General features: G+C 37.5%; 2 protein-coding genes and 1 non-coding gene across 4 annotated transcripts; 1 reads left to right on the top strand and 2 right to left on the bottom strand.

The window, feature by feature from the left end:
- Positions 1 to 817: 817 nt before the first annotated feature.
- On the bottom strand, positions 818 to 5,814 carry LOC113313595 (5-methyltetrahydropteroyltriglutamate--homocysteine methyltransferase). Of its 2 annotated transcripts, none has more exons than XM_026562388.1 (12): positions 5,663 to 5,814; positions 4,534 to 4,930; positions 4,349 to 4,436; positions 3,879 to 4,006; positions 3,373 to 3,764; positions 3,114 to 3,277; positions 2,710 to 2,790; positions 2,446 to 2,612; positions 2,249 to 2,354; positions 1,899 to 2,149; positions 1,601 to 1,802; positions 818 to 1,507 (listed from the first exon to the last, which is right to left on the bottom strand). In XM_026562388.1, the coding sequence occupies exons 2-12, from the start codon at positions 4,881 to 4,883 to the stop codon at positions 1,139 to 1,141; spliced, it is 2,298 nt and encodes a 765-aa protein (XP_026418173.1). In that variant the 5' UTR covers positions 4,884 to 4,930; positions 5,663 to 5,814; the 3' UTR covers positions 818 to 1,138. The 2 variants fall into 2 exon arrangements, with proteins under 2 accessions (XP_026418173.1, XP_026418174.1); XM_026562389.1 differs by having other exon boundaries at positions 4,534 to 4,887; positions 5,663 to 5,811.
- An 8,168-nt stretch (positions 5,815 to 13,982) lies between these two features.
- TRNAK-CUU lies at positions 13,983 to 14,055 on the top strand. Its single transcript has one exon. It is a non-coding gene; the product is annotated as a tRNA-Lys (tRNA).
- A 137-nt stretch (positions 14,056 to 14,192) lies between these two features.
- Positions 14,193 to 21,868, bottom strand: LOC113311139 (DExH-box ATP-dependent RNA helicase DExH3-like). The gene is made up of 19 exons (XM_026559991.1): positions 21,402 to 21,868; positions 21,157 to 21,311; positions 20,983 to 21,070; positions 20,646 to 20,876; positions 20,271 to 20,366; positions 19,402 to 19,590; positions 19,136 to 19,295; positions 18,906 to 19,036; positions 18,421 to 18,591; positions 17,799 to 18,071; positions 17,468 to 17,662; positions 16,907 to 17,110; positions 16,502 to 16,571; positions 16,256 to 16,404; positions 15,777 to 16,085; positions 15,627 to 15,686; positions 15,248 to 15,400; positions 15,042 to 15,152; positions 14,193 to 14,916 (listed from the first exon to the last, which is right to left on the bottom strand). Exons 1-19 carry the CDS (start codon positions 21,648 to 21,650, stop codon positions 14,437 to 14,439), a joined length of 3,474 nt encoding a protein of 1,157 aa, XP_026415776.1. The 5' UTR covers positions 21,651 to 21,868; the 3' UTR covers positions 14,193 to 14,436.
- Between the last annotated feature and the right edge of the window lie 208 nt (positions 21,869 to 22,076).

Genomic DNA, 22,076 nt, shown 5'->3' with positions numbered 1-22,076 from the left:
TCTTGCATCATCCTTGAGTTTGGGCCAACTCAATTACATGGATATGCCTTAATGCCAACATCGCATGCTGCATTTGTCAACTTGGCCTTGCCTTGCCTTTTCCTCAATGAAGTTTCATTGTGTCGTCCAATAAACTTCATTATTTGACTAATGTCCTTTCAGTGTCGTGCCACCTTCGCGCTTCATTGGCCTTGCAGGGTCCAGCCATCTTGGCGCTTAACAGTCTATGCAGCGCAGCGCTATCTTAGCTGAGAACTCACTAGGCCGGCTATGTTGTGTCGCGCCACCTTTGCGCTTCACTAGCCTGACCGATCATAGTATCCCACCACAGTTTCAAGTTTGTTAAGAAATCTGGATTAGAAAACTAGTGACTTCCAATTTTAAATGGAGGCTTTTTGTTAATCGTGTTAGTAGTTGTTAACAGAATATGGCAGAATGATCTGAAATTGTCATGGATGTGTTTGCATGTTTGACCATGTGAATTGCCCTCCATTGAGATCTTCTGTGAGGTAACAAGTGGCTGGAACAATTAAAATGAAGAAACAGAAAGACAGAGAGCCGAAAAAAAGGAAGATAGAGAGCCTTTTTCTTGTCATACATCAAGCTGCCAAACGCGGCCGAGTCATTTTCTTTTTTCTTTATTACGAAAATTGGGATAAATTGTTTTTCTTTTTTCTTGTCATAGACCAAGCCGGCTACTATTCTGCTTAACGATCAGGTTCTTTTAAGATAGTGTTTTCGGTTCAGATCAGGTTCTTTTAAGATAGTGTTTTCGGTTCAAAACAGTCGCAGTTACACACTGTCAGAGAGAGGAGACTCTGAAGAATTTTGACTGTTCAAGCTTAAAACTCGATACAAACACTTAATAACTAATTGAATTCAGTTTCATTTTGTGGAGCTTGATGCATACATCGCAGTAATTCCTCTAAAAGAAACCAAAATAAAACAGAAAGAATAAACAAAACAATAAAAAGGAAAGAAAAAGAAAAAGAAAACAAACCACCCAACGTTGTACCACTAGGAATGAGCTTTCAGTAATTATTGGAGTAACAAAAGATGATTATTCTTTTCTCTCCTCAAACAAGAATAGACCCGTAGTAGCAATATAAGTATCATCGTCTTAGTGAAACATCATCTCTCATTTAGCACTTGCAAGCTCTTCACGGAGGATCTTAGCAGCTTTCACCATGTTGGTTAGGGCAGGCATGACCTCAGCATACTTACGGGTTTTGAGACCACAATCTGGGTTAATCCAGAGAATGTTACTCTCCAAAACTGCAAGCATCTTCTTAGCACGCTCTGCAATCTCCTCTGTTGATGGGATTCTAGGAGAGTGAATGTCGTACACTCCTGGGCCAATACCAGCTCCATATACTACTCCCTCACGGAAAACGGACAAGAGTTTCTCGTCAGATCGTGAGTTCTCAATGGTGATTACATCAGCATCCATATCGATAATAGATTGGATAATGTCGTTAAAGTTTGAGTAGCACATGTGAGTGTGGATCTGTTGAAAGAATTTGTTAGGAGATTATAGGAACCCAACCATCTTTATCAGAAATAAAACAAATTTACTTGGGTGTTGGTTGAGCATACGAACCTGGGTAGTGTCTTGTACACCAACGTTGGTGATACGGAAAGAGTGCACAGACCAATCCAAGTAGAAAGCATGTTCTGACTTCCTAAGAGGAAGACCTTCTCTAAGAGCAGCCTCATCAATTTGGATAACAGTAATACCAGCTTTCTCAAGGTCCTCAACTTCATCCTTGATGGCCAAAGCAATTTGGTAGCAAGTCTCGAATCTGGTAAATATTACCCATGGTTATCCCAAGTTGAATTTTTTAAAATAGAACTAAGAAATTAGAATAGAGATTGAAGTTCTTTCCAAAAAATTGTACCTGGGTTGGTCATTTCTAACGAAGGACCAATTGAGAATGGTGACTGGGCCAGTAAGCATTCCCTTCATTGGGCGAGATGTCATGCTTTGTGCCATTGAGGACCAAAAGACGGTCATGGCTTTTGGGCGGCTAACATCACCGTAGATGATTGGTGGCTTGACACATCGAGAACCGTAAGATTGCACCCAGCCGTTGGCAGAGAATGCAAATCCAGACAATTGTTCTCCGAAGTATTCAACCATGTCGTTTCTCTGTTATACAGAAGATACTAATCAGAATTTTGAAATCTTTTCAGCGTGGATCAAAATCATTTGACTCTATGTTAAGTAAAATATTTTGCGGAAGCTAACCTCGGGCTCTCCGTGAACAAGGACATCGATGTCTAGCTCTTCTTGGATCTTAACAACTTTGCTGATTTCTTCCTTGATGGCGTTGACGTAATCAGCCTCTGAGATCCTAAAATAGATCCCCACGACAAATGGAAATGTCAGGAGGATATTCTGGAGATCTGTTTTTAAGTTATAAAATTCTCTCATAAAACACTCACTTTTTGGCTTTGTATTCACGACGTACTCTCCTAAGCTCTACTGTCTGAGGGAAAGACCCAATAGTTGTAGTTGGGAGGGCTGGAAGGTTCAGCTTCTTCTGCTGAGCATCCAGTCTGGCACTAACAGTTGTAGCACGACGGTGGTCAGAGCCCCTCAAAGCAGCAGCCTGGCAAACATAATATGTTTCTTTAGCAGTGAAACTCAATTTTGAATAAGGAATTATCATTGAAATGGAAGCAGAAATCAGTTCAAGAAACACTGACAGCTTTTTGAACAGCTTCATTAGTCACTCTTGGGGAAGATTTTCTGGTGGCTTGAGCAGCAGCATTAGTAGAAAAGATTTCCTGTACATACAATTATAGACAATTAACAATAAACAGGACACTAACAAATAGCTTGACCAAAAATGTGGTTTGCCGATTGTTTGTAATCTTTTTTTATCATAGGGATATATTTCTTTATCGAAGTCGTCACTTTCAGGAATTGCAGATATTCCAAGTCAGGAATGTAAGCTAAAAGATTCAAGTATGGGTCAATCTTTTGCAATTGACTTGGGGTGGTAACCATTACTCATCTCAATTAATCAAAATATATGGAGACCTAAGGGCATGAAGTAGTTTCCATTGTTGTTCATACAAAAAACAGTTAGTACAGGTTAAAGAAGTACCTCGTCTTTCTTTCCGGCCAATGCTGTTGCCAAGGCATTAACTTCAACAATCTTCTGGGCAGCAAATGCCAACCATGACTTGATTTCCTTGTCTAATTTAGGCTCGTTCACTAGGTCAACAGCGGTGTGGAGAAGCGAGCAAGAGGTAGAGACCACAAGGTTGTCTGCAGATAGAAAATTACAGGGAAATAGAATCAGTTACCAGTTCAGCTATGGAATGTTTCAAACAGACATAAATGCATCATAAGATGTATCTGACCTTTGCCTGCGACAGCCTCAAGAGCCTGCAGGGTACTGAGGGACCCAGCAAGATCGTTGGCCCAAATGTTCCTTCCATCAACCAATCCTGCAAAAAGATATTTCCCAGAGGGGAAATCACTCTTGATCAGTTCAAGGGTCTTCTCACCACGAACCAAGTCAAACCCGAAACCAGTGACACCCTTCAAAGCAGTGAGAGTCTTGTATGCTGCAGCAGGAACATCAGCAAAGTAGGTCTCAACGAGGACATTAAGACCAGATAGAGTTACTTCGAGCTCAGCATATGCTTGAGTAAATGCTTCTAGTTGGTGGGCTTCAAGATCAAGGACAAGTGTGGGCTCATCGAACTGAATCCAAGAAGCACCAGCAGCCTTCAACTCAGCCACAACTTCCCTGGAAAACGGAATAGCACCAGCTTACTATTAGTACACATAGATTTGGAGACAGATTCACAAATGATATACAGAACCAAGTAAAGCTATCAGTATCAAAGTTCCAGCTTCTTACTTGTACACAGGAAGAATGCTTCCAAGAAGAGAGAGAAGAGAGAAAGATTTATCTACACCCTTTGCGGGTTTTGAGAGCAACAAGTAAGAGACAGGGCCGACAAGAACTGGGACAGTTTCAACTCCAAGCTGCATATGAAATGAGTACACATTAACGATACAAATACTAAAAAAGAAAATCAGATTGAACAACCCTTGCTCCACACCCAAGCTGGTATTAGAGATCAAGTGACATTTAGTATGATCACGACATCTCTATTCTTTGTTTTTTAAATGCATTGTTGCAAATGAACAGAAATACGATGTGATCATTCTTGCTATTCTTATTATAGATCCACAACTCAATAAACAGGATTTGAATCACACATACAGAAAAATGAAAAGATCTTGTTTACAAATCCACCACAGGAAGCTATATGCACAAACTACAAGATAACAATCAAAAATTTCACTAAAATGAATAATACGTACAGCCTTGGCTTCCTTGTACTCCTTCACAGCCTTGTGAGAAGCATAAGAGAATTTAACTTCTGGACCCAATTCAGGGACGATGAAATGGCTGATTGGGTGAAAAATTGAACATAGTTAGTATATTATATAAGTATTCTAACTTATGTGAAACACGGAAACCAACTAGAGAGAAATCCAGCACTTACTAGTTGGTGTCAAACCACTTGGTCATTTCCATAGCAGGTAAAGTGGCATTTCCTCTCGCCATGGAGAAGTATGTATCAAAGCCAATCTCACCACCAGTCCAGTTGTACCTAGATGGAACAGCCCCAAGCATTGCTGTTGTGTCGAGCATATGGTCGTAGTAAGAGAATGTATTGCTGGGAATATACTTGATCCCGGCACCAGCCATCTGCTTCCAAATGGATGATCTAAGATCAGTGGCCACCTTCTCCAGATCTTCAGCTGTGGTCTTTTTATCCCAGAATGATTCTAGAGCAAACTTTAGCTCTCTTTTAGGCCCCATACGAGGATATCCAACAATGTGAGATGCCATCTTTCTGGTTCATCAATAAAGAGAACTAGTTGAGCTAAATTTGTGATCTGGCAACATTTGGAAGTAACTTTTATTCAGAATTTGGCTAAAGAAGCTCAGATCTCAAGCTCAATTTGTTAATAATGAAAAATCAAAAATAAAATCAGAAAATGCTAAAATACCCGACAGCTGACAAATATAAGATTTGGTACACAATAGATTCCAATTATTAGCAGTTCCAGATTCATGTAGAGAATTGACATGAGTAAATGCAAGCTTAATGAAACCAAATACCAAGTACAGAAAAGCTTCAACACTTAACGAGTAAAGCTGAATAACTCATAAAATCACTTCATATATGAATTCACTAGAATAAATTCTTGGAAGGCAGCAACGAGAGAGATCTTTTAGAACATTATAAATTCAAACCAGATCTACCAACTCATTCATATATAACACTGGATCCAAACTTTCCAATCCATGAAGCATCAACTGATAATACAGACTAAGTACACTTATGCAAGTTAACGCGAGCAGAAAAAAACAGTAACTCACCACTGATTTTGATGAAATGAATCGTATGCGGATCAATCAAAAATGAAATGAAGAATTTCTAACCAAACAAAGACGATCCGATCTTAAATTCTCTACGTAGAACTAAACAAATCAAACCTAGCTTTCTAGGAGAAATAATCTACTCTGGCAAGAGATGTGAAAAACAGTCGATAAAAACAACGCAATTATACACAGAGATGGGAATCAGAGTTAGTTAAAGAGAAGAAGAAAACGATTGAACGCACCTTAATTAGAGGAGTAAGGATAGACTCTCTTTTTCTTTTCTTTTCTAGTTTATAGAAAGAAGAACAGAGAGGATGGCACAAATAAAACCGTATGAGATTCAGGTTTTTATAGCAAATTCTAAGGTTCCCCGTAGATAGATCTGAGGGTTTTAGTTTGTTTTTTTACTTTTTACATGAACCAAACGCTGCCCGATTTTGGCGCGACTGTGTGAATATTTTTAACTACTTTTTCGAGTCATATTAACCGCATTGTATCGGAGGCTTCGGGGGACCTTTAAAATGCACACGGTCCTGCACTCCTGCCAGGCCACTATCCAAGACGACTCCAGTTCAAGACTGTTTTTCATCCGCTTGGAAACTAGGTTGATGAATATTGAACTCCTATATGATTATGAATTTCTATTTTTAACTTTTTTTATTATACTTTTGTTTCTCAATTTCCTTTAAAAAGCTCACAACTCTTTTCACTGGTTTTATATATCAGAAAAATCAGAAAAACCTAATAGAAAAAACGTCTTAACAAGAAATACAAATAACGTAAGGAAAAATAGACTTCGACGTACACTTTTATTACACTAGCTCTCACTGCCCCGACCCCCGAAGTTCGGAGTCGCAGCACAAATGGGGACGCTAAGCTTGTACATGAGAGTAGTAAAGCGCAGAAAAGAAAGCGTCTTTGTGAAACATCTGCTATTTGATCCTTTGTAGCAATATACCTTAACAAAAAGCTTCTTAGCCGTTACTTGTTTCCCTGAAAAAGTGAAAAGCAATCTCAGTGTGCTTCTTATGCTGATGAAATAAAGGATTCTTTTTTAGATAAGTTGTGCCGCTCACGCCAAAAAACAAGAGAAGATAGAGGATTGAAGTATAATTGATGCTCTACAGTATGCAACTATTACAAGACTTGACATTTCCTTTTATGTGAATAAGGCATGTCAGCAAATGCAAACTCCAACTGAGGAATATGATGTCAAGCGCACACTGAGGAAACCCAGTTTCAGTGAGCACAAACTGAAGGCATAGTAAATCTGAAAAAGTATCAGCAACAAACTTATACTCCACTTTTGTGCTAGATCTAGATGCATTCTTTTGTTTTCTGAAACACCAAGATATAATTGTTAAACCACTAATAAATGTATATCAGTTGAACACCCGGCGCAATCAGCATGCAAAAAGCTAATTGTAAAGAATAAGCTCGTTTGAACTTTAAACCAAACTCCAATGTACCTGAAAGATATCTCACTATGCGCTTGACATCATGTTAGATCACTGCTCGTTCGAAATTGCAAATTTTGTTATCTCAAGCTTGTTGTCAATGTTAGATGCAAAAAACTACATCTTGATTTCTAGTCTACTAAAGTCAACTCTCGAACTACGATTAGGGTATGGTAGTTGAGTATCAGACATCACTGATTATCCCTCGAAGACTGAAGAATGAAGAATAAATGAAGACATTTGGAGAACTTCATCAACAAAGAGGTATATGAAGACTAAACCATCATATTTACTCAAGGCATTTACTATTATATCTTATGAGCATACAATTTTGTTAGATTTAACATTAAAAAGAAGAAATTTCGCGCCAAACTTGTCTTAATAAATCTTTCGAAATATGATCAAAGCAATGGATGTTCATAAATCCTTAGCAATCTTGATTAAGGAACAATTTATTGTTCATCAACTATTTTTGTTTCAAGATGATCATTTGGAAATTGCCCAACCAATGGTATTTATTACCTATGGCGATTGGGAATGCTTCAAATTGCTATAAAAGAGTTTTCAGAATTTACTGAATTTTAGGCACAGGGTCGGCGCGCATACCCAATACGTGTGTCCTAGTTATCTGAGTTCTAGATAAGGGATGTATTCATACCCAGTACGTGTACCCCTGATATTTGAGTTCGTGAATGGGTAAGGGTGTATATACCTGGTACGCGTACCCCAGCAGCCCGAGTTCACAGACTGGTCCATAGGTATGCATACCCCTACACATACCCTCCCAGTACAGAACTAAGCAAATGCTCATAAACTATATTCACAAATATGGCATTGCTACAACTCTCATAAACACTTCTAAGAAAACTTTGTTCACTAAATCATTTCGTGTTTGTGAATCATGCTTTAAGTCTTGAGTGTTAATGAACACGACTTATGCTTGAAAGTTCATATGGCATATGCCAATATGGATCATCGTTGTATACGGTTTCAGAACCCTGGACCAAAGTGTATATTCTTCTGTGTAATATCAAGACGTATTTTCTCATGCTTACATGAATTCCTAATAAAAAATTAATCTTAACTGAGAAATTGTTTGCTTGGATCTCAAGTTATCTTAGATTAAATTCAATGCTACCTATTGTCTAGAAAACTATAAATAGAGAGACTCATGCAATATTATTTCCCAATCCATGGCACTTTTATGTCCTAGTTGCTTGCTAGAGTCGTCCTTTAAAACCTACGTTTCCTAAGAGAAACATAGTTAGGTTACGACTTAAAGACTTCACTTAGGGATTCGTGAAGCATGGTATGATTATCTTTTTACCTGATAGTCCATGTATTTGAATCTTGTTCTTATTGATCTATGAGGATTTGTAGAAATCGTAAAGTTCTCTTTTGTCTCATACTTTGTGATCCCTCGAGATAGATATCTAAACTCTTCTTCGATTTGTTTGGATTGTTCTTGAGAGGTGGTTAGTACAACTAATAAAGTGTAAGTGTTCCGTAATCGTGAGGTTTATAGGACTTTATTTATTGTAAACATATTTCCAAACCTAAATCAAAAGAGAAATCAATAAGGCTTATATGTTAGAGGAAAATTGGTATCGAAAGTCTTCACTTAGGTTGAAGCACTCTTAGGTTGTAAAGGACGTCAGCTAAGGGAATCAATTGCGCCGAGCCTTGCGAGGTTTAAGAGGCGTAAGGAGCACGACTGTAACTGGACTGCTTGTAAAATTCGTATCTTGAAAGATAGATAAAAAGTTTCATACTTAGCAGTATTTCGGGTCTTCTTGATTTGGATAAGACTAAGTTGAGCTTGGATATTGATTTTTGAGATCGTCCAACAAATCTTCTACACAATCAAGTTCACGGGCTTTGTGTCTAGACATACTGATTGTTGAACAGAAAGAGAAAAACTCTATATACATATTATTCAAGATCTTTAATTAAGATATACTTGCAATTATATTAGGTTTTGTCCATACAGGTTGCCGAACGAAAAAATTTGGTGGTGTACTTTGTACCCTCTCCTTTTCACATCAGACCAGTGTTCCTTAGCTGGAGTTTGCATGTGTGGGCATGCTTTATTCACAAAAAAAAAATGTCAGGTCTGGTAATATTGGCATACTGCATAGCGCCAAATATACTTACACAACAAGAAGGATCCGAAGATAATTGCATATTAGGTTCAAGGTGCACACTTTGACAAGCCATAAAAGTTGATACATGCTTAGAATAATCCATTTTATATTGTTTAAGAAGATTATAAGATATTGTTTCTTAGAAAGTAAAATACCCATTGAATTGGGATAAGCCTCATCACCCAAGAAAAATGATAGGTCACCAAAGTCTTTAATAGAAAACTCAGTGGCTAGAAGCAATAAGAGTTGAAATTAGATAACAAATACCAATTTATCATCAACATATATAAGAACATACAAATCTTCCGTATAAGAGACTTTAACCAACATAGAAGTAACAGTTTCCGAAGCCTCAAACCCTTGAGAAATTAGAAAATCAATCAATCTAGAGACTCTAGGGGATGCTTTAACCCATACACAGACTTGATCAGACCCTTCATAAGGTGAGTGGATATTAAGAATCGCAAGGTCCGATGTGATATGATGTGTAGTGCTTGAATCAGGGACCCCATTATTAGAAGAATAAGGTGCATGATCATTGTTGTAAATTACATATGCCTAAAGTTCAGAAAACAATAGTTCTCATAAAAGTCATCATAATACTCATTATAAATAATATGATGTGCATTGATATATCCATCAGTCTTTGTAAATCGATGTCGATATTCATATGCAGAATATCCACGTGTTGCTCATATTTGATATTAAATATAATAATTATAACGAGCTGCAAGTGGATAAAAATTTGAAGAATAAACACGGTCAAAACGATCATATCTACCACCTCTAAAATTTCCACGAAAAGTATTTAGACCACCACAAAATCCGCTTCGTTTAAAACTAGAAACTCTATGAAACTGATTACAATCTTGACGATGAGATTGATAAGGTGGATATCCTTTAAAATATTAATATGATGCTGATAGAAAAATAAATTACCAAGTGAATATTGAGAAGTATTACCAAGATGAGTGTCGAGAAACATGTGCAGAAGCAGTAGTGAGGTCCGGACTCCGGCTTCATCTCTGAATTTATACGAGATTCTTCGGATAAAAAAAGTCCAAGAAGATCGTTACTAAAATATTTATCTAGATTCTTCAGAACTTGGGTGTTAACACTAGTTTTGAAAGATTTAAAAAATTTTGGAAGTCCATGAAGTATATCAAACACCAAATCCTCATCAGAAACAACTCTATTAATCTGAGCAAGTTGGTGAGAGATAGATACAGCTTTGTTAAAATAAACTTATATAGATTTTGATCCTTATTATGCAAATCAACCTTTAGCGGCATTAACCTAGAACGAGTTGAAGCATTATAATCCTTTTCCAAGGTTTTCCAGAACCTCATAAGATAAACTCCTACCAAGAACTTGAACATGGCATTCATCAGTTAGCACACTAAGCTACCAAGAAAGAATGACTTGGTCTTGATCCAACCAAGAAAATAAATAATAAGAATTTAGAACCAAATCAAGAGATGAAGTCGAGATAATTTCAGAATCAAAACCAGAAGCAGGTGAAGTTGGAGATGGATTTTTGATAAGTTTTGGTGGTGCAGGAAACGATCAACCAACAAATCTGAACAAGTTATAGCTTCGCACAAGAGGTGAAATTTGTGATTTCCAGTTAATTTTTGGAAGTGAGTTTAGATGGAGACTGAAAACTTAATGGGATATGACCGAGAGAACAATATGAAAAAATGGGGTTGAAGAACTAACAGACTCTATCAGAAGACCTAGAAATTAAAATTAGATGAAACATTATCAGAGCTTCGAATCAAAGCGATGAAGCTCCCTTTGATACCATAACAGAACTTGGTTTTTATTGTTAACTTATCAATTATACTTTTGTTTCTCCATTTCATTTGCAAAGCTTACGCCTATTTTCGCTTGTTTTATATATCAGACAAACTTAATAGAGAAAAACAAATAACTTGAAAGGGAAAAATAAACTTCATTGTAATAGAAGTGAGCTCTCACGGTATTGCATGATCATGGCATATATTTTTTTCTAGTTACCAATGTGATGGGCACACACAATATTTTCCAACAAATATAAGTTTAAAATTTTATGTTATAACAAAATGGGAAAGCTCTATCAAAACAAGCTATGTAAAATTTAAGAAATACCCGAGAAACTTCATAAATGGAATGACAATATTAAAAGTATATAATATGAATACAAAGGTTTACGGTTTATTTCTACAATTAAATTACTATGATATTCTTATATTTAGTTAATATTGTCTTGTTAGCATATAAGGCCGGGAAAATAGGAGAGAGGTGTCAATCTTCACTTAGGGTAGTTCCCTTCCCTTAAAATGAGAGACCGATGACCTAAACATTTACCGAAGGTTTATATTATAATTTAGAAAAAATTAGACAACTCGTAAACTATCTTCATTTATGCTGAAATTTAACTTTAGAATTTCATACATGGATATAGATAATTGAAAAAAAAATACAAATGGGGAATTTTATTTTAATTTTAAAATAAGAATGATAAAGTAAACTGGTTAAAATCTATAGCTCAGGTATACCAAGAAGTCCATATGAGATAAGATCTTCTTTAAAACCCTTTTAGCTATGTCTTTCCTATTTGGTGGATTGCTTAGCCAGAGCGGGCAAACATCTTCAGATAGGTGTTCATTTTGTAACATAGAAAAGGAGATGAATATGCACAATTGTCTTCATTGTTCCGAAATTTTAAAGGTTTGGAATTACTTCTTAGTTTCTCTTGGTACGATTTGGTGTATGATGATAGTGTTATCTCTGCACTATGGGAATCACATAATAAAACAAAGCAGGGTTACAAAGAGGAAAGTTGAGGGTTTTGTTCCTTCTATGGTCGTGATGGACTTTATAACGGGAAAAAACTTCTAAAATATATGGTAATAGGAAAAAAAAATATAGGCCAACATTTATGTTAAGCGTTTTTATTGGCCTTTGTCTACAAAGATTTTTGACTACTTTTTAGTAACTAAATGTTGTGATTAGTAATTACTACTGGATGTCTCTTTTTCCTGTCTAAATTGTCACTTTTCTGGTGATCACTTTCTTTTAATAAAATTGGCAACTTTGTTGTCATTTCTTTTGTACGTGGATGCGTTTATTGGTGAGGAGAAATTCAGATTTCCATCCATAAGGAAATTAAAGGGTAATATAATTATCTCTAATCTCTTTTCAAATTCTGGTTTACTAATAGATAAACAATTTGTGCTAAGAATTATTTCTAGTGAAAATGACTTGGCCAAAGTTGGTGGCTTACTGACTTTCTAGGTGGGCTGTGGTTGGTGGCCTAGTAGTGATGGTGGTGAGACACCTTTCTCCACTTTTATTTCTCACTTAACTTTGGGATTTGAGAATTTGATAACACTGCACAGCTCTTTGTTTAAGTGATAATTACGTTTAACACTAGCTTTTCAGGCTTTGGGTTAGATTAAAATAATGGTTTGTGGGTAGGTAAAGTAGGCCCTACTTGTATTAAAACAATCACACACAGTATTTTGTACTTTTTATAGTATTCAGCAGTTGATCCCCAGTTGTGCTGATGTAGATTTGGGATGGAAAGGCGTTTGGGGTGAATGTCCGGATCTAAAATGGTAACCAGCAACCCGATCCCATCCATCATAAAATGCCCGATTAACAATATTCATATTTTGAAATGGGTTGGTGGAAGTCTGACTCGCGCTTTATAGGGTTGCTTTGGTACAGGTACTATGAATCCTTCTTCGTGCACGGACGTTCAGTTTTTTGAGTCGTGTCCGTGTAGGACACAGGACGTGCGTTGGACGCTGACACGATGCGTGTCCGACACATCAATATGCGCATTCTGTGCGCATCTTATTTGGACACACCGATAATTCGTGTTTTTTCATTTTCATTTAAACTTCTTCCTTTATTTTTACTATCACTCTGTATTAAATAAAGAAAGAAAGACAAACATTTAGATCAATCATTTAAGTCTTTATTAAGGTTTTTGTAATTGGAAATGACATCACATATATCCTTGGTTGGGCATGTGTTGTTCCAAGAATGCATTTTGATCATGTCATGTGTTTAATAGTGATTATTGCTTGACCTTCGGCGTGTATAAACAAACAATCTCTAATTTTCTTTTGAAATTTATATACATGTAGCATTATTTTCTATTTTTTAGAGTGAAACACTTGACTTTGCTCTATAAATACATAATTGTATATATAAATAAAATATGCATATACGTGTCTACGTCCTAATTTTTTGAGAATGTTGTAGTGTCCGCGTCCTCTCCACGTCTATGCAACCGAGCGGCTGACACTAGTAAGTTTTGAAAATGCAATCGATGACATTTGCGATTTGATTGCCGATACCAACATATCAACAGAAAGAATTTGGTAAAAAAGTTGGAGGACTCCTATTCTATCAGGCTACCGAGACAACCAAATACTCAAATTGCGTGCTTTATTGAAATTTTGCATGTAAATGAATTGTTTATGGTTTTCAAAATCTGAGCGTACAAGAATATAACATGTCTGTCTCCTCAGTCCTAAGCCTTAGATGCGTCATGATTCGTGCACCACGTCAACAAAATTTGCAATTACACGGCCACACTTATCCAGAATCTCAACCCCGAACATAGATACTCCATATAATTTTTCAGTTGGGAAGAATATGAGAGTGTGACTATTGGTGTTGATTTTTTTCTCCAAGTTCAGCGAGTTATGACTTGTAAAGTGGACATCACTGTCTCAGTAGGCTAATTCTGTAATCAGTCTAAATTCTAAAGTTCATGGAGCTCGTGTTTATGCTCACGTGGGGATCATCACACACCTCGTGGGATTCAACGTTCTATCTTTTTATTATTTTTTTCGTTTCGATGGTTGATGACATGAATCACATGATGTTTTTCTCCGGGTCGACAGAAAAGGATGTGTAGAAAACGCGCAGTTATTGAAATTGCACTTTCTAAAGCTCAAACGGCCCGTCTAGCTCAGTTGGTAGAGCGCAAGGCTCTTAACCTTGTGGTCGTGGGTTCGAGGCCCACGGTGGGCGCACTTATAAGTCCTTTTTTTTATCACTTGCATGTACTTTTGATGTGCCGAGTCGTTATCAGTAATTCAGTATTATTTTTGGGTCATATTTTTTCAGTAGGCTAGCTTAAATTGTACCAGTATTGATGAATCGTTTCTATCATTTCATACTTATTAGTATAACATAACATTTAACATTTACAAAATTGTTCCAAATAATTACATTTTGTATGCTCCTTTTAGGAGGACCCTCTCCACAAGAGCAGCCAGGCTTCCTGCATTAAGTAAGGAAACACAAGACGGAAACAAAAAATCCCTTAATAATTTAGAGCGTCTAGATATAGACCGCTCCCGCACATGGCAACATGATGTGCCATCAGGAGAATTACCCCTGACGCCAAAGCTAACTTTTCTTCGACTTTTTACATTTCCCAAGAAGTTTTGACATGTTATCGGTGATGTCAGGTGGAGAATCATCACCTCCGTTTCGGTTATTGTCAGAAGTGTGTGTTAACCAAGCCAATGCCTCTATAGCAGCATCTCTTTCTGCAAGTTGCTTGTTCTTTTTCGGCTTCCCAACAAACTGCATCGCTTTGAATTCCACCAATGCCCTAAATTCATTGGTCCTTAAATGCTTTACCTTGTACTTTGGAGGACTATGACCTGCCCTCATCAATAAAGTCTGAAGCAAGCTCTTTGGATTCGGCCCATCTTTCCTGTGTGGACTAACTCTGTTCCTGTCCTCATTAATAGTTTCTCTTACCTTCTTGCTTTCGCGGCCAAACACAAACCTGCCTTCACATTGATCAGCTGAGACCAGCTCCTGCACCGAAAGCATAAGATATTTGCCTTCCTTGTGGATGTCTAGAGTTGGATCTTTGAGCTGCATTATAACAAAGATAAATAGGAGGATTCAGTGTTTCCTCTAATAAGGTGGATCAAGCCTTCACAGTTTATTGCTGACCATATAATCAACCAAAAGTTTTAAGAAGACCAACTGGAACTCACCTTCCTTTGAAGAAGCTTGTCAAGTTCTTTCCTTAGGGCCCAGAAGCATTCTGCCAGACTAGGATCCATAAAGAAATCAATATAGCCTTCTAACATTTTCAAGTGCCCAGCCTGAATGAAGACCAAGTAGTCAGTAATTTTGGTAGTTTAATTCCTAACTGGAAGACATGGCACACGAGAAATATCAGCTTGCAGAGAAACATTACCGAGACTCCATGGGTAAGAGAACCACCAAAGAGAATCAGTATTGAATCAGATACACCAGTAGAATCCCGTATGAAGACTGTGTTGACCTTAACTTTCTCACGAAAAACCAACCATGGGTAAGGGATTGTCTGATAGCGTGCGTTCACCGAATTCTGTAGCAAAACCCATAGTTATCGCCAGATATCGTGCTCAAGAGTACTACAGGAGAAACAGTTCACAAATTGCACGTTTACCAGCAGGCCAACAGACAAAAAGCAGCATGGATACATGTGATGGAAAACACAGAAGGCCAATGATTCACGGGTAATATAAGGCTAGTAAGGAACAAAAATCCTAGATCCAGATTCTACAATTATAAGTTGGAGTCTTTGAACTTACAGCATATAATAGAACCTGACCATCATCCATTGTCTTAAAAGACATGGAGCTCTCTCTATGCTGCATAGATAGAGAAAATTTGCATCCATCAGATTAAATATTTATCAAGCTGAAATGAATGAGCAATAACATGGACCAAGAGCGTCTTACCACAACAGATGCTATACCAGGAAAGAGGCCAGAACAGATGACAGCGCGGACAAGAGATTGGTTATGGCTTAAACTATTATTCTTGCTGGATTCTGTCTCTAATAAACCAGCATCTTTTAAGATAAAGTTAAACTGTTTTCGTAGGGAATGGATAGCCTGAAGAGTCTGGGCAGAGAGAAAATTCTTCCAGCAATACTCATAAGCTGATCCTTCTCTTTCCGCATCTTTCCATCCTTCATAAGCACGGACAAGAGCCATATGATCACTATAGTCCTTCGCAGAGAACCTTGACTTTGCGGTCCCTGCTAGCTGAATGAAAAGATAAAACAGATTTAGTTTGGACTAGACATATATTGTATTCATGCAGAGATATGAGAATTCCTATTGACAGTGAATCAACACTTAGGAGGTTCTTGTGGAAAACACGCAGGACATGGGACAGACCAACCACTACAAGAAGAGTTGAAGTATGAGCTTACATCCTTTTTGTCTTGTGGGAGCAAAAAAGGGTCCCTAACACTTAACCCCGCCACTACGGTGAGAACGGGATCGAAACAACGAAAGATAGCACCCATAACAAGCATTTTGCCAAGCTTGGGATCAACTGGAAGCATTGAAAGAAACTGTCCTGAAAATGAAAACCCACGAATCAGCAAGTGTGGCAAGTGGTAAAACATAGATAGATATTTCATATACCTTCCTATGCAGGAAATAAGAAAAATCACCAAGATTTGACAAGTTCTCCTTCTCATCTAAGGCTCCAATCATCTTCAGGAAATCAACTGCATTTTGAACCTGCAAGATATAAATATCATCAGGTAGTTAATGAATACAAAGCTGGAAACAAGTTGGTTCAAAACCTCAAGAGCAAGCAGCGAGAATGTCAGCACTACGTGCATGATTGGTGCAAGTTCACAGGGTAATTTGTTTTAATAAGACTAAAGGGTAAAGTAATCGGATGATTGGGCAGAGAAGAACTTGTGCAACTGAAGCTCAGTTTCAACAGGCTGAACCTAATTATATGAAGTCTGAAACCGTTACAAACTTATGATCCTGGAACGAACTGAAAAACTTAAAATTTGAAGATAAATGTGAATGCTGCTTTAAGCAAGCAGGTAGATATTACTTACAGCCAGTGGTGCTGGTGGTTGTAAAGCGGCTGACAAAAACTCCCCAATAGTTCCAAGCTGCAAACTTTTTATTTGCAAGCATAAAGAGTTCAATGGAGTTCTTAAAAGTTCAGGAAGCTGGTATTCAGCGAAGGCATCATATACGCATCTCGGATACAGGTGATAGCACTCTCCTGATTGCACACGCCCAGCTCTACCTCTTCTCTGCGAGCAAGAGAACAAAGTAATAAGCATCCCATGCACAAAGAAAATGGTTGAAGCTTTGGTATATCTCTGACAGAAAAAACCTATAAACAGTGAGACATTTATCCACAGAGATAACATACTTAGGTATCTCAACAGTTTAGCAACCTTAGCTTTAACCCTCAAATTTCTACACGTACTATATACAAAGCAAAACGGGTAGGAACGAGGCATGCATGCCCAACTAAAACTCAAGCATGGCCACAATAAATCTAGTCTGGTCTACCCATGCTTTCACCGAGAGACCATGCAAATATGCAATATATCAATACCAGTTCACATTTGCTAGAGAAGTAAATAACAGGATAGAAGTTTTACTTGACGAGCAGAAGCTTGTGATATCCATGATGGTAATAAACAAGGTGTGTTGTTCAAAGCATCATATGTTGTCTCCTTAGCTTTTCCACAATCAACAACGAAAACTATGTCATTGATGGTAATGCTGGCCTCTGCCATGTTTGTAGCAAGAACTATTTTGCGGACATTTGGAGGTGCTTTCTCAAATATAAGTTTCTGCATTTAAAGTATCCAATTTTATTACTCAAAGATAAACATTTGAGCTTGTAAGCCCATCCAAAAAAATATGTATCTGACAAAAAATAAAGAAGCGACAAGATACAGCTAGACCAAGCTATTGGAAAATGTGTACCTGTTCCGATGTGGCCATTGAACCATGGCATGTAAGCAGCAAAACCCTGTTGGGATCTCCTAACAAGGGATGTGCCTTAATTTGATCCCGCAAGCAACTAATGTCCTCCCAGCCAGTCATGAACACTAATACCGCTCCTGGACGTTCTTTCCGGCAAATGTGACATAATACCGCCTCAATAAGGTTAAAGCCTATACAATCAGGTGTCCAACATGGCAAAGAATCTCGGGCCCTTGAACTGTAGCTCTCAAAGCTCGACCTACTAAGAGCTTCCTGAGCAGTACGAAGAAGTTACAAAAGACTTAAATCACGAGATTTGCAGAACTGAACAAGCATTTAGAGAATTGTACTTGTAAACCAAGGGATCCCTAGGAACCACTTTAGGGTTAGACGCAAGACAAATATACATTCAATACACCAAACCAAAATCCGGAAATCTCTTCGCAAGAGTCGGATCCAAAGTGGTCACAGCAGTCACCTTTTATACTATTAATATACTCAGTTTTCAATTCTGTCTGCACATGGTCCAACCAAATTCTTATGCAGTTTCATTACCAGTTCAGCTTTAACACATGGGTACAAAATATATTTGATATTGAGAATTTCACAGTATTGGGCATACCTCAACCAAAGTAGTAATCTGGTTCTTTTTTTTCCTTGGCAATAGTTGCTTTTGAGTCTTCCACAACTTATCTTGGCCATAATCATCAACTTGGTTGAATGAAGTTAATTTATACCCAGTAAGTTCCAAGACATCTTCCAGAAAATGCGCTCTTACAGGATGGGTAAATCCCTGGTATTGAGATACAGATAAAAACTTCAAAGTTAGACATGCTGAACAGTTTCCATGAGAAAAAGCAAATAAGTTACAAACTAAATGTTTACAGGCACTGATGAAACAGACTTTCTTCTAGACAATTATTCTATTAAATGTTGAAGTGCTACTACACATGCCTTGGCCAAGCATCTAAGGTAAATCCACTCACACAATGAGCTCAAAAGTGAGACATGTAAAAATGATAACCTTGTGAAAATGTATTAGTCTAAGAATGACCTCAAAACTGTCTATCTAAGCACTTGAAAGTTGAAACTGAGCCATTAACTTACTGGAATGTGAATAGTTGGCGCACCTCCAAAATAATTGGAAAACAACTCCGCGTTGAGGGTGGCACTCATTAAAATCAATCTCAAGTCCGGACGACGTGGAAGAAGGTCTTTCAACACAATTAAGAGGAAATCTGAACAAATATCAGAAGTGGAGTTGTTAGGGTAAGTATTTAATCTCTGAAATTAGTTTATACAAAGCTCACTTATTGTCGAGTAATAAAGAAGTATACCTTCATTCATGCCACGCTCATGAATCTCATCAACGAAAACATGTGTTATACCATCGAGATTGCGATCAGACAGTAACCTTCTGAGCAGAATACCGCTGGTACAAAAAAGTAGATGGGTATTTTTTCCTTTCACTCCCTCTAACCGAACTTTGTAACCAACCTACCACAAAAGCTTACTTGGTATAATTACTGGAATAAGAAAAACCTCAAATATAATGCATACAAAGTTTAAATAAAATAAACAGATGATCAAACTTGTAACTTACTGATTCACCAAGAGGTTCGCCTCTTTCTGTAGAAACTCTTTCTGCAACAGACATAGCAGATATTCTTCGAGGTTGAGTGCATATGATGCTACAGAATGCTCCTCGACCAGATTCAATCTCGGACTCTAATATGTATTGAGGAAGTTGAGTGGTTTTGCCACATCCAGTCTCTCCAGAAATCACTATTACCTGTTATCATGGTTGAGTAGATATCAATAAATGAACAAATGAGAAGTACACGTAGCTTATCAACAGTACTTTCATGACTTCATCAGCAATTTGATTTACAAACTACACCAAAAAAAGGATTAAATAATCAAATCTATTTTCTAATATGACAGAAAAAAGAAAAAAAAAATCACGAAACCACCATAACGGTACCCCATATAAATCTACTGGACACAGCCTAACTTCTACATGCTACAACACCAGCTATTGACTGTACTATGTTCTGTGCTACTTTTGAGAAAGAATCCTAACAATAAAAAGACGTACTAGGAAAATCTTTATATTCAGATATCCCAACTGAGGGATTTTAAAGTATCCTAACAATCCTCAAAGCTGAATAAATTAGTCATAATTTGAACCAGGGCACAAGAAAGCGTATCCCAAATGTTATTGACCCACCAGGGCACTTAAATAGCACCTTCATCTGGCCCAAGACCCAGGTTAAATGTGTTAGCGCACAGGGTCATAAGGTTGATTCAGAAGCCTATTTCAAGAATGGACTGTAAATAGAGACTCCGAAATAATCATTTTTGGAAGTCTAACTAGACCCTACACAAACTTTTAAATATCATAATAACATGATGTTTAACATACTCGGCTGACAATCCTGCTAGGAAAGGATATCAGCTCCAAAGTAAAACCTGATTCCGCGCAATTGCTGTGAGCAGTCTGTTCTTTTCCTTATGTGCAGGAAGAGATTTTCTAAACTCCAACATCTGCTTACCCTCAGGCGACTCCTGCAAAAATAGAAGTTAAAATCAGAAATATATTCATTGAACTGGTAAACACCAACATGAATCTGTTAGTAGAATGTGAAAACAGTATAACTATCCCAGTGGTACAAAAAAATAGTCCACTCTTTTAGGTCGCATATTCCGTATATGCAACACACCATCGCACAAGCACACAAATGCTGACAAACTGCACCTATATAACTGTTGGGAGCTCCAAAAGGAACTATGCCCAATAGTCACACAACTGACAATCACAAAAAAGATTAATCAAATAACTCTCACCTGCCAACCTCTCTGAAAATCACGCATTTTTGAACTCCTCCTTTGAAGAACCTTTTCCATTACGGACCCATCAAGAAATGAGTCTGGATCATCTGGGTTCACATTTTCAGTTGGACTAACCACAGAATCAATTGAATTATCCCCAATCTTTCCAAAATTTAATTGCACTCTGTCAAGGTGTTCCTGAAGTAATCCTTCAACCCTCCTTTGTAAACTCAGTGGGATAACCACCTTCACACAAACAAATTTGATACTCAATTCACCCATACCATAAGGTTCGAACTTTCACATAGAACATAAAATCAAGACCTTTATCTTAAGACCACGTAGTTCTTACCTCTCTTTGGGGTCTCCTTTCATCAAGGTCCGGCCTGTAGTTGGGCAAAGGGACCTTACTTGCAGCCACCACTTTTTCATAAAGTTCACTGAAATATGAAATGCAGAACATAAATTTCATAATTTGAGTAAAATATCAATACCAAAAATAAGATATGTCATTTTATAACTCTACCAGTAAAGTCCCATCCTTTTGGCAAGGTTGGAAATCTGCTCATAATCACGTCTATCTCTTTTATCTCTAGAAATTATTTCTTTGTCTTCTTCACTGCGGAGAAGCATGCTAAGTTTCCATTTCCAATCATCTATGTTTGCTATTGTGGATGACGCCTACAATTAAAAATAAAATCATTCTAGAATAACATTTTGACCTTTCTTGTTTGATAAAGAGAATTCCAAATATATAAATGAAGTTATTACCTTATGATTTTCAAAATCACATTCATACTCATCATCTGAGAACTGTTCAACTGCATATCCACAAAAACTCCTAACGGAGTTTATAAACGAAATGCTATTCTCGATTCTGACATCTCTAACAATCGATGATGATGATAATCTAGGTAAGTAAATTAAAGCAGTTTTTCTACTTGATAGTCTACTACTATTACTTGATATGATGGAAACTGAGTTCCTGAGTCTCAGGATGAACCCTAATCCTGAATACATTTTGAAAATTTGACAGGCATGGCGAGGGTTTTAAGTCCTTGTCAAGAGATTACGCTAAGCCCTTGTTTATATACGCGCTTTCTGTTTTCTGATAACTGGATAAAGTCTGCTACTGGAAGTTGTAGTTGGCGTTATAAACAGTGAAGATACCTGGGAGTTGTGTGTTTATGTTTTCATTTTTCAGCAGATCCTGTACTCTACTTGTGGTGACTGGTGAGATGGAAAATGTTTACAGAAGTGCCGACTATGGGGTTAGAGGCCATCACCATGCGGTCCATGCGAAAATGTCTACATACAGCCACCTTCTGCCCCCTATTTCTTTCCCTGATAGGCCCAGGGGCACACAATGGGTCTCGAGTCGACGGAATCGTCCGCCTTTGTATATAGAAGTAGGGCTGCACGGAACCGAGCCGAACCGAATGAAAC

Source organism: Papaver somniferum, chromosome 9, assembly GCF_003573695.1.
Source record: "Papaver somniferum cultivar HN1 chromosome 9, ASM357369v1, whole genome shotgun sequence".
NCBI classification, from domain to species: Eukaryota; Viridiplantae; Streptophyta; class Magnoliopsida; order Ranunculales; family Papaveraceae; genus Papaver; species Papaver somniferum.
This window is presented reverse-complemented; position numbering and strand designations above follow the sequence as displayed.

Excerpts from the sequence above, each read along its gene's own strand:
- LOC113311139 (XM_026559991.1), bottom strand. The coding sequence starts at position 21,650 with ATGTATTCAGGATTAGGGTTCATCCTGAGACTCAGGAACTCAGTTTCC. Across the intron at positions 19,296-19,401 it reads GCGAACCTCTTGGTGAATCA|GTTGGTTACAAAGTTCGGTT; the intron begins GTAAGTTACAAG and ends CTTTTGTGGTAG. Across the intron at positions 17,663-17,798 it reads CAATGGCCACATCGGAACAG|AAACTTATATTTGAGAAAGC; the intron begins GTACACATTTTC and ends CTTTAAATGCAG.
- LOC113313595 (XM_026562388.1), bottom strand. The coding sequence starts at position 4,883 with ATGGCATCTCACATTGTTGGATATCCTCGTATGGGGCCTAAAAGAGAG. Across the intron at positions 3,278-3,372 it reads TGAGGCTGTCGCAGGCAAAG|ACAACCTTGTGGTCTCTACC; the intron begins GTCAGATACATC and ends TTCTATCTGCAG. Across the intron at positions 2,613-2,709 it reads ATGAAGCTGTTCAAAAAGCT|GCTGCTGCTTTGAGGGGCTC; the intron begins GTCAGTGTTTCT and ends TATGTTTGCCAG.